This window comes from Bufo bufo, chromosome 5, assembly GCF_905171765.1.
Source record: "Bufo bufo chromosome 5, aBufBuf1.1, whole genome shotgun sequence".
NCBI classification, from domain to species: Eukaryota; Metazoa; Chordata; class Amphibia; order Anura; family Bufonidae; genus Bufo; species Bufo bufo.
The window spans coordinates 13,987,697-14,002,867 of NC_053393.1; the positions used below are offsets into that span (position 1 = coordinate 13,987,697).

Below are 15,171 nucleotides of genomic sequence, written 5' to 3' on the forward strand. Positions count from 1 at the left end.
TCCCACTTTAGACTTCTCCGTTCACTCTAAAATCCTCTGTCCTCTCTGTTCCTCTCCAGACCCCTCTGTCCCCTTCAGACTCCTCTGTTCCTCTCCAGACTTCTCTGCCCCTATCAAGACTTCTCTATCCATCTCCAGACCCCTCTGCCTCCTCCAGACATCTCGGTCCCTCTCCAGACTCCTCTATCCATCTCCAGACTCCTTTGTCCCTTTTCAGACTTCTCTGTCTCTCTCCAGACTCCTCTGTCCCCCCTCCCCCATGCTCCTCTATTCATCTCCAGACCCTTCTGTCTACTCCAGATTCCACTGCCCCTCTCCAGACTCCACTATCCCTCTCCAGACCCCTCTGCCCCCTCCAGACTGCTCTGTTCTCTCCAAAATACTCTGTCCCCTCCAGACTCCTATATCCCTCTCCAGACTCTCAGTCCCACTTTAGACTTCTCTGTTCACTCTAAAATCCTCTGTCCTCTCTGTTCCTCCCCAGACCCCTCTGTCCCCTGCAGACTCCTCTATCCATCTCCAGACTCCTCTGTTCCTCTCCAGACTTCTCTGCCCCTATCAAGACTTCTCTATCCATCTCCAGACCCCTCTGCCTCCTCCAGACATCTCGGTCCCTCTCCAGACTCCTCTGCCTCTCTCCAGACTCCTCTATACTTCTCCAGGCCCCTCTGCCTCCTCCAGACTCCTCTATCCATCTAGAGACTTTTCTATCCCTCTTCAGACTCCTCTGTCCCTTTTCTGACTCCTCTGTCCCTCTCCAGACTTCTCTGCCCCTCTCAAGACTCCTCTATCCATCTCCAGACTCCTCTGCCTCCTCCAGACACTTCAATCCATCTGCAGACTCCTCTATCCATCTCCAGACATCTTGGTTCCTCTCCAGTCTCCACTGCCTCTCTTCATACTCCTCTATCAATCTCCAGACATCTTGGTTCCTCTCCAGACTGCTCTATCCATTTCCAGCCCTTCTGCCCTATCCAGACTCCTCTATGCCTCTCCAGACATCTTGGTCCATCTCCAGTCTCCACTGCCCCTCTTCATACTCCTCTATCAATCTCCAGACTCCTTTGTCCCTCTTCACACTTCTCTCTCTCCCACCAGACTCCTCTGTCTCTCTCAAGACTCCTCTGTCCCTCTCCAGACACCTCTGTCCCCCCTCTCCCATGCTCCTCTATTCATCTCCAGACCCTTCTGTCTACTCCAGATTCCACTGCCCCTCTCCAGACTCCTCTATCCCTCTCCAGGCTCCTCTGCCCCCTCCAGACTGCTCTGTTCTCTCCAAAATACTCTGCCCCCTCCATAGTCCTATATCCCTCTCCAGACTCATCTGTCCCACTTCAAACTCCAATGTACCTCTCCAGACTTCTCAGCCCTCTCTAGACTCCTCTATCCATCTCCAGACTCCTATATCCATTTATAGACTCCTCTGGCCCCTCCAGACTCCTCTATCCCTCTCCAAACTGCTCTGTCCCCTCTCCAGACTCCTCTGTCCATCTCCAGACACTTCTTTCCCTCTCCAGGATTTTCAGTCCCACTTTAGACTTCTTTGTTCACTCCAAAATCCTCTGTCCTCTCTATCCATCTCCGGACTCCTCTGTTCCTCTCCAGACACTTCAATCCATTTCCAGACTTCTCTATCCATCTCCAGACATCTTGAATCCTCTCTAGACTCCTCTGCCCCTCTCCAGACTCCTTTATCCTTCTCCAGATATCTCTGTCGCTCTCCAGGCATCTTGGTCTCTCTCCAGTCCCTCTGCCGCCTCCAGACTCCTCGGTCCATCTCCAGACTACACTGCCCCTCCTTATACTCCTCTTCATACTCCTCTGTCCCTCTTCAGACTCCTATGCCCATCTCCAGACTCCTCTGCCCCTTCTCCAGACTTATCTGCCCCTCTCCAAACTCCTCTATCCATCTCCAGACACTTCTATCGATCTTCAGACTCCTCTGTCCCTCTTCAGACTTATCTGTCCCTCTACAGACTACTCTATCCATTTGCAGACTCCTCTGCCTCCTCCAGACTCCTCTATTTATCTCCAGACATCTCGGTCCCTCTCCAGCCCTTCTGCCCTCCCCAGACTCCTCTATGCCTCTCCAGACATCTCGGTCCATCTCCAGTCTTCACTACCCCTCTTCATATTCGTCTGTCCCTCTCCAGACTCCTCTGTCCGCTCCATGCGCCTCTATCCATCTCCAGAACCTTCTGTCCCCTCCAGACTGCTCTATCCACATCCAGACTCCTCTGTCCCTTTTCAGACTCATTTGCCCCCTCCATGCTCCTCTGTCCATCTGCAGACCCTTCTGTCCTCTCCAGATTCCTCTGTCCCTCGATCTCCAGACTCCTCTGCCCCTCTTCAGACTCTTCAGCCGCTCTTCCGACTCCTCGGTCCCCTCTAGACCCTTCTCTCCAGTCAGAACCCCTCTGTTTCCTCCTCATCCATCTTCAGACTCCTCTGTCTCTCTTAAGACTCATCTGTCCCTCTCCAGACTTCTCTGCCCCTCTCAAGACTCCTCTGCCTCCTCCAGACATTTCTATCCATTCACAGACTTCTCTAGCCATCTTCAGACATCTTGATTCCTCTCTAGACTCCTCTGCCCCTCTCCAGACTCCTTTATCCTTCTCCAGATATCTTGGTCGCTGTCCAGGCATCTTGGTCTCTCTCCAGCCCCTCTGCCCCCTTCAGACTCCTCTGTCCATCTCCAGACTACTCTGCCCCTCTTCATACTGCTCTGATACTTCTCTAGACATATTTGCCCCTCAATAGTCTCCTCTACCCATCTTCAGGTCTATCTGCCTCCTCTATCCATCTCCAGACTATTCTATCCCTCTTCAGACCCCTCTGTCCCTCTTCAGACTTCTCTGTCCCTCTACAGACTTCTCTATCGATTTCCAGACTCCTCTATCTTTCTCCAGACGTATCGGTCCCTCTCCAGCCCTTCTGCCCCTCCAGACTCCTCTATGCCTCTCCAGGAGCCTATGCCCCTCTCCAGACTCCTCTATACACCTCCAGACTCATCTGCCCCTTTCCAGACTCCTCTGTCCTCTCCAGACCCATCTCTCCAGTCAGGACCCCTCTGTTTCCTCCACATCCCTCTTCAGACTCCTCTGTCCCTCATCAGACATCTTGGTCCCTCTCCAGCCCTTCTGCCCCCTCCAGACTCCTCTATGCCTTTCCAGACATCTCGGTACATCTCCAGTCTCCACTACCCCTCTTCATACTCCCCTGTCCCTCTACAGACTCCTCTGTCTCTCACCAGATTCCTCTGTCCACCAGTCTCCTCCATCTCTTTCCATACTCCTCTGTCCCCTCCATGCGCCTCTATCCATCTCCAGAACCTTCTGTCCCCTCCAGATTCCTCCGCTCCTCTCCAGACTCCTCTATCCCTTTCCAGACTCCTCTCTAGACTCCTATGTCCTCTCCATCCATCTCCAGACCCTTCTGTCCCCTCCAGATTCCTCTGCCCCTCTTCAGACACTTCTATCCCTCTCTAGACTCCTCTGTAGGCTCCTATGTCCCCTCCATCCATCTCCAGATCCTTCTGTCCCCTCCAGATTCCTCTGCCCCTTTCCAGACTCCTCTGTCCCTCTCCAGACCCGTCTATCTATCTTCACACCCCTCTGTCCCCTCCAGACTGCTCTATCTACCTCCAGACTCTTCTGCCCTCTTCAGACTCATCTGCGCCCTCCATGCTCCTCTGTCCATCTGCAGACCCTTCTGTCCCCTCCAGATTCCCCTGCCCCTCGATCTCCAGACTCCTCTGCCCCTCTTCAGACTCTTCTGCCCCTCTTCACACTCCTCTGTCCCCTCTATCCATCTGCAGACCCTTCTGTCCCCTCCAGATTCCTCTGTCTCTCTATCTCCAGACTCCTCTATCCATCTCCAGAACCCTATGCCCCTCTCCAGACTCCTCTATACACCTCCAGACTCATCTGCCCCTTTCTAGACTCCTCTGTCCTCTCCAGACCCATCTGTCCAGTCAGGACCCCTCTGTTTCCTCCACATCCCTCTTCAGACTCCTATGTCCCTCTCCAGACTTCTCTGCCCCTCTCAAGACTCCTCTGCCTCCTCCAGACATTTTTATCCATTCCCAGACTTCTCTATCCATCTCCAGACATCTTGATTCCTTTCTAGACTCCTCTGACTCTATCCAGACCCCTTTATCCTTCTCCAGATATCTTGGTCGCTCTCTCCAGGCATCTTGGTCTCTCTCCAGCCCCTCTGCCACTTCCAGACTCCTTGGTCAATCTCCAGACTACTCTGCCCCTTTTCATACTCCTCTGCCCCTTTTCATACTCCTCTGCCCCTCTCTAGACTCCTCTACCCCTCTCTAGACTCCTCTACCCATCTCCAGGTCCCTCTGCCTCCTCTATCCATCTCCAGACTCTTCTATCCCTCTTTAGACCCCTCTGTCCTTCTTCAGATTCCTCTGTTCCTCTACAGACTTCTCTATCCATTTCCAGACTCCTCTATCCCTCTCCAGACATCTTGGTCTCTCTCCAGCCCTTCTGCCCCCTCCAGATCTCTCTATGCCTATCCAGACATCTCGATCCATTTCCAGACTCCACTACCCCTCTTCATACTCCTCTTTCAATCTCCATACTCCTCTGTCCCTCTTCAGACTCGTATGTCCCTCTCCAGACCCCTCTATCCCCTCCAGACTCCTCTATCCCTCTCCAGACTTCTCTGTCTCTCACCAGACTCCTCAGTCTGTCTCTATACTCCTCTGTCAACTCCATGCTCCTTTATCCATCTCAAGACCCTTCTGAACGCTCCAGATTCCTCTGCCCTTTTCCAGACTCCTCTATCCCTCTCCAGACTCCTCTATCCCTCTCCTGACTCTTCTATTCATTTCCAGACTTTTCTATCTATCTTCAGACTCCTATGCCCCTCTCCAGCCTCCTTTATCCTTCTCCAGATATCTTGGTCGCTCTCCAGGCATCTAGGTCTCTCTCCAGTCCCTCTGTCGCCTTCAGACTCCTCGGTCCATCTCCAGACTACTCTGCCCCTCTTCATACTCCTCTGTCCCTCTTCAGACTCCTCTGCCCCTTCTCCAGACTTATCTGCCCCTCTCCAGACTACTCTATCCATCTCCAGACTCTTCTATCCCTCTTCAGACTTCTCTGTCCCTCAACAGACTGCTCTATACATTTCCAGACTCCTCTGCCTCCTCCAGACATTTCTATCCATTCCCAGACTTCTCTATCCATCTCCAGACATCTTCATTCCTCTCTAGACTCCTCTGCCCCTTTCCAGACTTCTTTATACTTCTCCATATATCTTGGTCACTCTCCAGGCATCTTGGTCTCTCTCCAGCCCCTCTGCCCCCTCTAAACTCCTCGCTCCATCTCCAGACTACTCTGCCCCTCTCCATACTCCTCAAACACCCATCTCTAGGTCCCTCTGCCTCCTCTATCCATCTCCAGACTCTTCTGTCCCTCTTCAGACTCCTCTGTCCCTCTACAGACTTCTCTATCCATTTCCAGACTCCTCTATCCCTCTCCAGACATCTTGGTCCCTCAGACTCCCTCTCCAGCCCTTCTGCCCCCTCCAGACTCCTTATACCTCTCTAGACATCTTAGTCCATCTCCAGTCTTCACTACCCCTCTCCAGACTCCTCTGTCCCTCTTCCGACTCGTATGTCCCTCTCCAGACCCCTCTTTCTATCTCCAGACCCCTCTGTCCCCTCCAGACTGCTCTATCCACCTCCAGGCTCCTCTATCCCTCTCCAGACTTCTCTGTCCCTCAGCAGACTCCTCTGCCCTTCACCAGACTCCTCTATCCCTCTCCAGACTCCTCTGCCTCCTCCAGACTCCTCTATCTCTCTCCAGACTTCTCTATCCATCTCCAGATATCTTGGTCGCTCTTCAGGCATCTTGGTCTCTCTCCAGTCCCTCTGCCGCCTTCAGACTCCTCGGTCCATCTCCAGACTACTCTGCCCCTCTTCATACTTCTCTGCCCCTCCTTTGACACACCCCTGCCGATCTCCAGACTCCTCTGCCCCTCTCCAGACTCCTCTGCCCCTTCTCCAGACTCCTCTATCCATCTCCAGACTCTTCTATCCCTCTTCAGACTCTTCTATCCCTCTTCAGACTCCTCTGTCTCTCTACAGACTACTATATCCATTTCCAGACTCCTCTGCCTCCTCCAGACTCCTCTATTCATCTCCAGACATCTTGGTTCCTCTCCAGACTCCTCTGTCCCTCTTCAGACATCTCGGTCCATCTCCAGTCTCCACTACCTCTCTTCATACTCCCCTGTCCTTCTTCAGACTCCTCTGTCTGCCACCAGTCTCCTCTGTCTTTCTCCAGACTCCTCTGTCTATCTCCATACTCCTCTGTCCCTCTCCAGACTCCTCTGTCTCCTCCATGCGCCTCTATCAATTTCCAGACCCATCTGTCCCCTCCAGATTCCTCTGCCCCTCTTAAAACTCATCTGCCCCCTTCATGCTCCTCTGTCCATCTGCAGACCCTTTTGTCCCTCCCAGATTCCTCTGTCCCTCTATCTCCAGACTCCTCTAACCACCTCCAGACTCATCTGTCCCCTTCCCTACTCCTGTCCCCTCCATGCTCCTGTATCCATCTCCAGACCCTTCTGTCTCCTCCAGATTCCTCTGCCCTTTTCCAGACTCCTCTCTCCCTCTCCACTATCCATCTCCAGACCCCTCTATCCACCTCCAGATTCCTTTGCCCCTCTCCAGACCCCTCTATCCACCTCCAGACCCCTCTGCAGACCCCTCTATCCACCTCCAGACTCATCTGCCCCATTTCCTACTCCTCTGTCCCCTCCATGCTCCTGTATCCATCTCCAAACCCTTCTGTTCCCTCCAGATTCCTCTGCCCCTTTCCCTCCTCCTCTATCCACCTCTAGATTCCTCTGCCCCTCTCCAGACCCCTCTATCCACCTCCAGACTCCTCTATCCACCTCCAGACTCCTCTGCCCCTCCCCAGATTCCTCTATCCACCTCCAGACTCCTCTATCCACCTCCAGACTCATCTACCCCTTTCCCTACTCCTCTGTCCACCTCCATGCTCCTGTATCCATCTCCAGACCCTTCTGCCCCTCCCCAGACCCCTCTATCCACCTCCAGACTCCTCTATCCACCTCCAGACTCATCTACCCCTTTCCCTACTCCTCTGTCCCCTCCATGCTCCTGTATCCATCTCCAGACCCTTCTGCCCCTCCCCAGACCCCTCTATCCACCTCCAGACTCCTCTATCCACCTCCAGACTCATCTACCCCTTTCCCTACTCCTCTGTCCCCTCCATGCTCCTGTATCCATCTCCAGACCCTTCTGCCCCTCTCCAGACTCCTCTGCCCTCTGAATATTTTCCCAGCACACAGGGACAGAAACTGATGCTTAATCACAGGACTGATGGGATTACAATGTATCCGCGCAGGTAAGAGGGGTCAGTCCAGTGCAGGAGAGAGATGGTGGTGCTACTGCGCTGACACATTGTTACAAACCCTCAGCTAGGTGAGTAGGACTAGGGCAGGTTCTCAGTCTGCACATAGCAGACAGCACCATTACAATTAGTTCAGCGTATCCATCCATGTTCAGCGTATCCATCCATCCACAGACAAAGAGAGGGGCCCCTCAATTATGGTGTTGGGCCCCATAAACGCAACGCAAAGAGATAAAAAAGCAACAACAACCCGCTTGTGTCTCCTGCGGTTCATATTTCCCATAGACTTTCAGGAAGCATCTGGAGGTGGTGTTTCTACCAGGCAAAAAAAAAAAACACGCCAAAAATGCAAAAGTGCAGAAACCCAAAAGGATATAAAGAGTCTAGGGGAGGGATCTGAAACTACAACTCCCAAAATCCTCCTTTCCTTTCTATGAGAGTCACGTGGGAGGTCACGTGACGCGAGGCCCCGCCATCCTACGTGCAACCAAAACGTCTCACCACACATGACACTTCCGGCTTTCTAGGTTGCTAGGATACCGCCTGCCTGTCAGGCGAGCCGGGCGCGGAGGTGACGCCATCTTTACTGCTGGCAGGAGAGAAGGTGACGGGGTTGTAGAAAGTAGACGCCCGCCGGGCACACAGCGGGCTCAGCTGGAGCTGCCGGGGAGCTGCGGGCATCGCCCTGGATGAGGTGGAGCGGCCAGGCTGAGGTGCTCGGGCGCATCTGCTGCGTCATCACCGCGCGTCCAGCGGCGCCGAGTTGTTTTCCAACATGGCCGAGGAGAAGGAGTCTCTAAGGAGGCAAATCCAGCTGTTACAAGGTGTGTGGGGCCACAGAGGCGGGGGCCACATCCATGACTGACAGTCACTTCCTGAAAACCTGTCCGTTCTAGTCCTGCTCACAGCACTGAGGGTTTGTTACAGTGTGTCAGCCTGGAGTCCAGGGCAGGGGTGTCTGTGTGAGCAGGACTAGGTCAGGACAGCCTCTGGAGGTTAACAGGAATGTTTACATTCACTGTCAGCAAGCAGAGATCTTAAAAATGGAGCCTATTCGAAACTTCCAGGACTTGTTATAATTCGTGGACGATGCGACATTTCACGTTTTTCTCTTCGCAGGTCTGATCAACAGTCATAAAATTATCCACGGCGATGCCCCCGCAAATCCAAGATGGCAGCCGCCGGCCCAGCCCTGTGGAGGATACCGGCAGCCAAATCCGAGCAGCTGGAGGAAGAAGTATTCACTGGTTAATCGGACATCGCAAGCAGCGGACGCCTCCGCGGTGTCTGCGGGTGAGAGCGGCGCCCGAAAAGTACCCTCAGCCATTGGCGTCTCCGAAAAACTGGGGCAGACAACGTTATCCGGAAACAAGGACAAGCCAGCTGACGCGTCCGCCTTCAAATGGCAAAGTGCCGCTGCTCAAGGTGGTCGGGCGCGTCCGAAACCCTCGGTGACGGCCTCTGTGCCATCCACATCTGTATCCATGGGGCCCCGACCCTTAGACTCAGGGGGCCACAAGGAAATCCTCAGGGGAGCGTCCAAGACGCAGCAGAAAGTGTCCTGGACGCCATTGAATAGAAGTTCTCCAGCTCAGGTACCGGCAGCAGCCCAGCCCCCCTTCAAGAAGACCCCTGTGTCCCTCCCCAAGACTGAAGTGAACTGTGCACCCCCCAAACCCAGCGCCGCGTCCTCACACCGGACCCCGAGCGCCCCCCAGAAAAGCAATGAAACCTCCAAAAGTCAGAAGGCGAAATACATCTGGGTGGCGGATTCTCGTAAAGCCCCCCCTGCTGCCAAGAAAGTCAGTCCCAGGAGGGCGTCTGCGGAGGAGAAGTCCCTCGAGGCCACAGCTGCGGTGAAAGGGAAGAAAAATGGCGCAAACCCAAAGGCGTCGGCCCTCAAGAGTCGATACAAGTGGAAAGCCGAGAGCCTTGTGTCCTCCCAAGAAGCTCCGGTCACTCCCGCCTTACAAAGGGGGGCTCCGAGGCCGAGCTCAGCGACTCCCCAACATAGCAAGGCTCCAGCAGTGATGGCGGCCGCAGCCTCGTTCAGGAGCTCGCCACATTCCGGCTACAAGGTGAAAAGCAAAACGAAGATCATTAGGAGAAGGAGCACGTCAAGGTACACGGGTGGGGGTGGGGTGCAAACTGCTGTAACCTACGGTGAACCCCCAGCATATAACAGAGGAGACCGAGACCCCTGATTACCTCATCCACACAGATTAGGAGAGTCATCCTGTGTGAGCGACGGGATCAGAAGTTACATCCTGTATTAGGCCCCTTTCACACGGGCGAGTATTCCGCGCGGATGCGATGCGTGAGGTGAACACATTGCACCCGCACTGAATACCGACCCATTCATTTCTATGGGGCTGTTCACACGAGCGGAGATTTTCACGCATCATTGGTGCGTTGCGTGAAAATCGCAGCATGCTCTATATTGTGCGTTTTTCACGTAACGCAGGCCCCATAGAAGTGAATGGGGTTGCGTGAAAATCGCAAGCAAGTGTGGATGCGGTGCGATTTTCACGCACGGTTGCTAGAAGACGATCGGGATGGGGACCCGATCATTATTATTTTCCCTTATAACATGGGTATAAGGGAAAATAATAGCATTCTGAATACAGAATGCATAGTACAATAGCGCTGGAGGGGTTAAAAAATAAATAAAAAATAATTTAACTCACCTTAATCCACTTGATCGCGGAGCCGGCATCTCCTTGTGTCTCCTTTGTTGAAGGACCTACGGTGAGCATTAAATACAGTTACAGGACCTTTGATAACGTCACTCCGGTCATCACATGGTACGTCACATGATCTTTTACCATGGTGATGAATCATGTGATGAACGTAGTGATGTCACCACAGGTCCTGTTCAAAAAAGGAGACAGACGAGAAGCCAGGCTGCGCGATCAAGTGGATTAAGGTGAGTTAAATTATTTTTTATTTTATTTTAACCCCTCCAGCGCTATTTTACTATGCATTCTGTATTCAGAATGCTATTATTTTCCCTTATAACCATGTTATAAGGGGAAATAATACAATCTACAGAACACCGATCCCAAGCCCGAACTTCTGTGAAGAAGTTCGGGTTTGGGTACCAAACATGCACGATTTTTCTCACGTGAGTGCAAAACGAATTACAATGTTTTGCACTCGCGTGGAAAAATCGCGCATGTTCCCGCAACGCACCCGCACATTTTCCCACAACGCCTGTGTGAACTCAGCCTTATACTCCAGAGCTGCACTCACTGTTCTGCTGGTGCAGTCACTGTGTACATACATTACTTATCCTGTACTGATCCTGAGTTACATCCTGTATTATACTCCAGAGCTGCACTCACTATTCTGCTAGTTCAGTCACTGTGTACATACATTACATTACTTATCCTGTACTGATCCTGAGTTACATCCTGTATTATACTCCAGAGCTGCGCTCACTATTCTGCTGGTGCAGTCACTGTGTACAGACATTACTTATCCTGTACTGATCCTGAGTCACATCCTGTATTATACTCCAGAGCTGCACTCACTATTCTGCTAGTTCAGTCACTGTGTACATACATTACTTATCCTGTACTGATCCTGAGTTACATCCTGTATTATCCTCCAGAGCTGCACTCACTATTCTGCTGGTGCAGTCACTGTGTACATACATTACTTATCCTGTACTGATCCTGAGTTACATCCTGTATTATACTCCAGAGCTGCACTCACTATTCTGCTGGTGGAGTCACTGTGTACATACATTACTTATCCTGTACTGATCCTGAGTTACATCCTGTATTATACTCCAGAGCTGCACTCACTATTCTGCTGGTGCAGTCACTGTGTACATACATTACTTATCCTGTACTGATCCTGAGTTACATCCTGTATTATACTCCAGAGCTGCACTCACTATTCTGCTGGTGCAGTCACTGTGTACATACATTACTTATCCTGTACTGATCCTGAGTTACATCCTATATTATACTCCAGAGCTGCACTCCCTATTCTGCTGGTGCAGTCACTGTGTACAGACATTACTTATCCTGTACTGATCCTGAGTTACATCCTGTATTATACTCCAGAGCTGCACTCACTATTCTGCTAGTTCAGTCACTGTGTACATACATTACTTATCCTGTACTGATCCTGAGTTACATCCTGTATTATACTCCAGAGCTGCACTCACTATTCTGCTGGTGCAGTCACTGTGTACATACATTACTTATCCTGTACTGATCCTAAGTTACATCCTGTATTATACCCCAGAGCTGCGCTCACTATTCTGCTGGTGCAGTCACTGTGTACATACATTACTTATCCTGTACTGATCCTGAGTTACATCCTGTATTATACTCCAGAGCTGCACTCACTATTCTGCTGGTGCAGTCACTGTGTACATACATTACATTACTTATCCTGTACTGATCCTGAATTACATCCTGTATTATACCCCAGAGCTGCGCTCGCTGTTCTCACTCCCGTCTGTCCTGTCCTCCAGGTCTCCTGCAGATAAGAAGTCTCCTGAGGCTCCTCTGATGGTGAAGAGTCGTTACTCGCTGCGCAGGCGGAGCTCTCCCCGCATGAAATCTCCGTCTACAGTGAAAAGAAGTTCCCCCCGGGGTCTGGTCCACATCTCCAAACACCGACTGCGAAGACTGCCCCCTCCTGGCAAGCAGCAGCCTTCCCCCACCCGAGAAGGTAGGAGAATATGGCGGCGCTCTGTATACAAGTGTTGTCGGGGGTCTCCTGTCTGGACGGCATGGCTGACTCTGGGTGATAAGCCCATATCTTTAGGTCATTTGGTTTATTGTCAGCTCGCGGCGCTCCCCTGGCGGCGCTCCCCTGGCGGCACTCCTCAGGTAGGTCTCCTCCTCAGGTAGGTCTCCTCCTCAGGTAGGTCTCCTCCTCAGGTAGGTCTCCTCCTCAGGTAGGTCTCTTGATCCCTGCAGTATCTTCTTGTTGGGGAATGTAAGTTTCAGACAAACTTCAAGATGCTGAAGGATCACGAAATGAAAGTAGAAGAACCGCTGCCTGTACTGCCACCTGGTGGCCACTTGTCTGTACTACAGTCATGTTCATCATGACATCCAGTAACTCCTCGCTCTCTGCTTGGCTTTAGATTGCCCGGCCGGGGTCATTTTTAAAGGTGGGCCTTGCTCTCCCCCTGCCCCCATCAGCATGGTGGCCACTCAGATCATTGACCATGTAACCTAAGGACGGGCCGGATCACCCCCCACCCTGGGAGCCGCTCTCCCTTCTGGCTCCTACGGGGAGATTGCATCTTATGCAGTTTTGTAATAGACTTCAATGTTTTGATTCCATGTTTTCTTGATCCCTGCCCTGCTTGCTGTCAGTGAATGGAGATATTAATTACTATAATATTAATTGCAATAAAAGGAGACCGGTTCACACTGCTGAGGGGCTTGTTACAGTGTAACAGTCTCGGGGGTGCGTTCACATTGACGCTGTCAATCTCCGCGGCAGGTTGTTTACTTTGAATGCCGCTGAATTGAGTGAATCCGCCACGGTTGTAGTCAGCGTCCATCCAGACACCGCGCCTTGAAGGGACATGACCCTGCTTGGCACGGTCGCGGCACCATGCGGCCACTGCTGAGATTTTGGCGCAGTGTCCTCGCCGACTAAAACACTGTGTCATCGTGAAATTTTCTCTGAACCAAACGGATTGGCAGCTGCTGCCCCCCCCCGTCCTGACATAACAAAGTGTGGGTGCTGGTAACACGTGTGCAGCTGCTGCAGCGCCTCTTTCAGGAGCTTCAGGTTAGTCAATCTTCATCTTCAAAGTGATGTTCAGCGGCCCAGCCCCGGTGCCAGCTGACTTGCGCAAGCCAAAATATGCCAAAAAGTGCTGCCCCCCCCAATAAGGGCCCCTATGGCGCCCCTCTGTAGAGTCATTGCTGTGTGTTGTAGTGCGTGCACTCTGCCGTGTGTCCAGCAGGGGGCAGCCTTGTGCCGGCCTCGCTCATTGTCGCCCTCTCCGCGGTAATTGATCGCCTAATTTCGCCTTTATGTGAGAAGAAGCAGATATCAAGTCATTTGCAGCCATAACCCACTAATGCCGGGGCCCCCTATCAAAAAGAGGAGGATAAAAAAATGGCCGCCCCCCTCCCCCGCCCGCCGCGCTCCTTCCCTACCGCTGATAAAACCCTAATATATAATTATCCTTGCAAATTGAATTGTTTTAAATAACTGAATCCCCCGGGTCCCGGAGCCGCCGCCGCCGCCCTGTGAGTTACTGCCGCCGCGTAATGGCCGCCTTCAATCAATTTCCTCGCCATTAGAAATTCCATCACAATCAACATTAAAGTTTATTCGCGGCGGGGGCCGCCCCCCCCCCCTCCCTCGCTGATGGCGAAATGAATCAGGGAGAAGATTTGAGAACATTTACCCGCGTGCGGAGAGGTCGCACGCCGCCGCCGCCGAGCCGCACTGATAAGGAAGGCCTAATAAAAAGAGAAAATTGAATTACTAATGATCGCGGTCAGGGAAGTGTATAAAAAGCTGGGCGGCCGGCGCGCCAAAATGAATCACCGGCGGGGGAGGGGGGTGATCCATCAACAGCGTCACCACTGAGACCTTGGAGAAAAGGTGGAGGTGACCCACATCCAGATCCTGCGCCGTCTGGTTCATGAAGAGAATGTCAAAACTGCAGTACGTACTGACACACAGGAAAACTGTGATATCATGCAGTTTCCATATATTATAATGCAATCATTTAGTGGCTTTGTATAATTGCACAGTGCAACTTTCCGGGTCTGCGGAGAGCTGGGTGACGACGGTATGAGGGGGCGGCGTGAATGCGGGAGGTCACTCTGTATATCTGGCGGGGGGGTCGGGGGTCTGCCGGGGGCAGGGCAGCTGTTGGTGTCTTTATTTGGCACGAGGGTCTCTGAGACCCCCCTGCTGTAAAGCACAGTGGAATTTGTGGGGTTAATATCGCTACCAGCCGGGCCCTAACCTCGCTCATAAATCATTACCTCTCCCTGGGGCCGGGGGTATTGGTGACCGTTCACATATTTGGCCCCGTGCCCACCCTCCATCACGACGGGTACATGACGGGTACACGACGGTGTTCAGTGTCTGCGGAGTCCTTTACAGGTGACGGGATTTCTGGGACATCTCCAGCTAATGGGACCCGGGCCCTAAAAAGTGAAAGGAGCCAGATAATGTAGTAGATGTCACCTGCAGTCCTATGTAACACCACAGATAACACAGTGATAACTCTCTGTGTATAGATAATGTAGTAGATGTCACCTGCAGTCCTATGTAACACCACAGATAACACAGTGATAACTCTCTGTGTATAGATAATGTAGTAGATGTCACCTGCAGTCCTATGTAACACCACAGATAACACAGTGATAACTGAGTACAGATAATGTAGTAGATGTCACCTGCAGTCCTATGTAACACCACAGATAACACAGTGATAACTCTCTCAGTACAGATAATGTAGAAGATGTCACCTGCAGTCCTATGTAACACCACAGATAACACAGTGATAACTCTCTGAGTACAGACAGTGTAGTAGATGTCACCTGCAGTCCTATGTAACACCACAGATAACACAGTGATAGCTCTCTGAGTACAGATAATGTAGTAGATGTCACCTGCAGTCCTATGTAACACCACAGATAACACAGTGATAACTCTCTGAGTACAGATAATGTAGTAGATGTCACCTGCAGTCCTATGTAACACCACAGATAACACAGTGATAACTCTCTGAATACAGATAATGTAGTAGATGTCACCTGCAGTC

At 52.0% G+C, this 15,171-nt stretch overlaps 1 protein-coding gene across 3 annotated transcripts in view; it reads left to right on the plus strand.

Annotated features, from left to right (window-relative positions):
* Positions 1-7,947: 7,947 nt before the first annotated feature.
* The window catches only part of ZC3H3 (zinc finger CCCH-type containing 3), a 108,485-nt gene continuing 101,261 nt past the window's right edge, over positions 7,948-15,171 (plus strand). For 2 of the 3 annotated variants that reach the window (XM_040432046.1, XM_040432047.1), the window contains exons 1-3: positions 7,948-8,224; positions 8,520-9,522; positions 11,890-12,089. In XM_040432046.1, coding sequence (XP_040287980.1) covers positions 8,176-8,224; positions 8,520-9,522; positions 11,890-12,089 — 1,252 coding nt within the window. In that variant the 5' untranslated portion in view covers positions 7,948-8,175. The remainder of the gene's footprint in view (positions 8,225-8,519; positions 9,523-11,889; positions 12,090-15,171) is intronic. The other variant, XM_040432048.1, reaches the window with a different exon arrangement.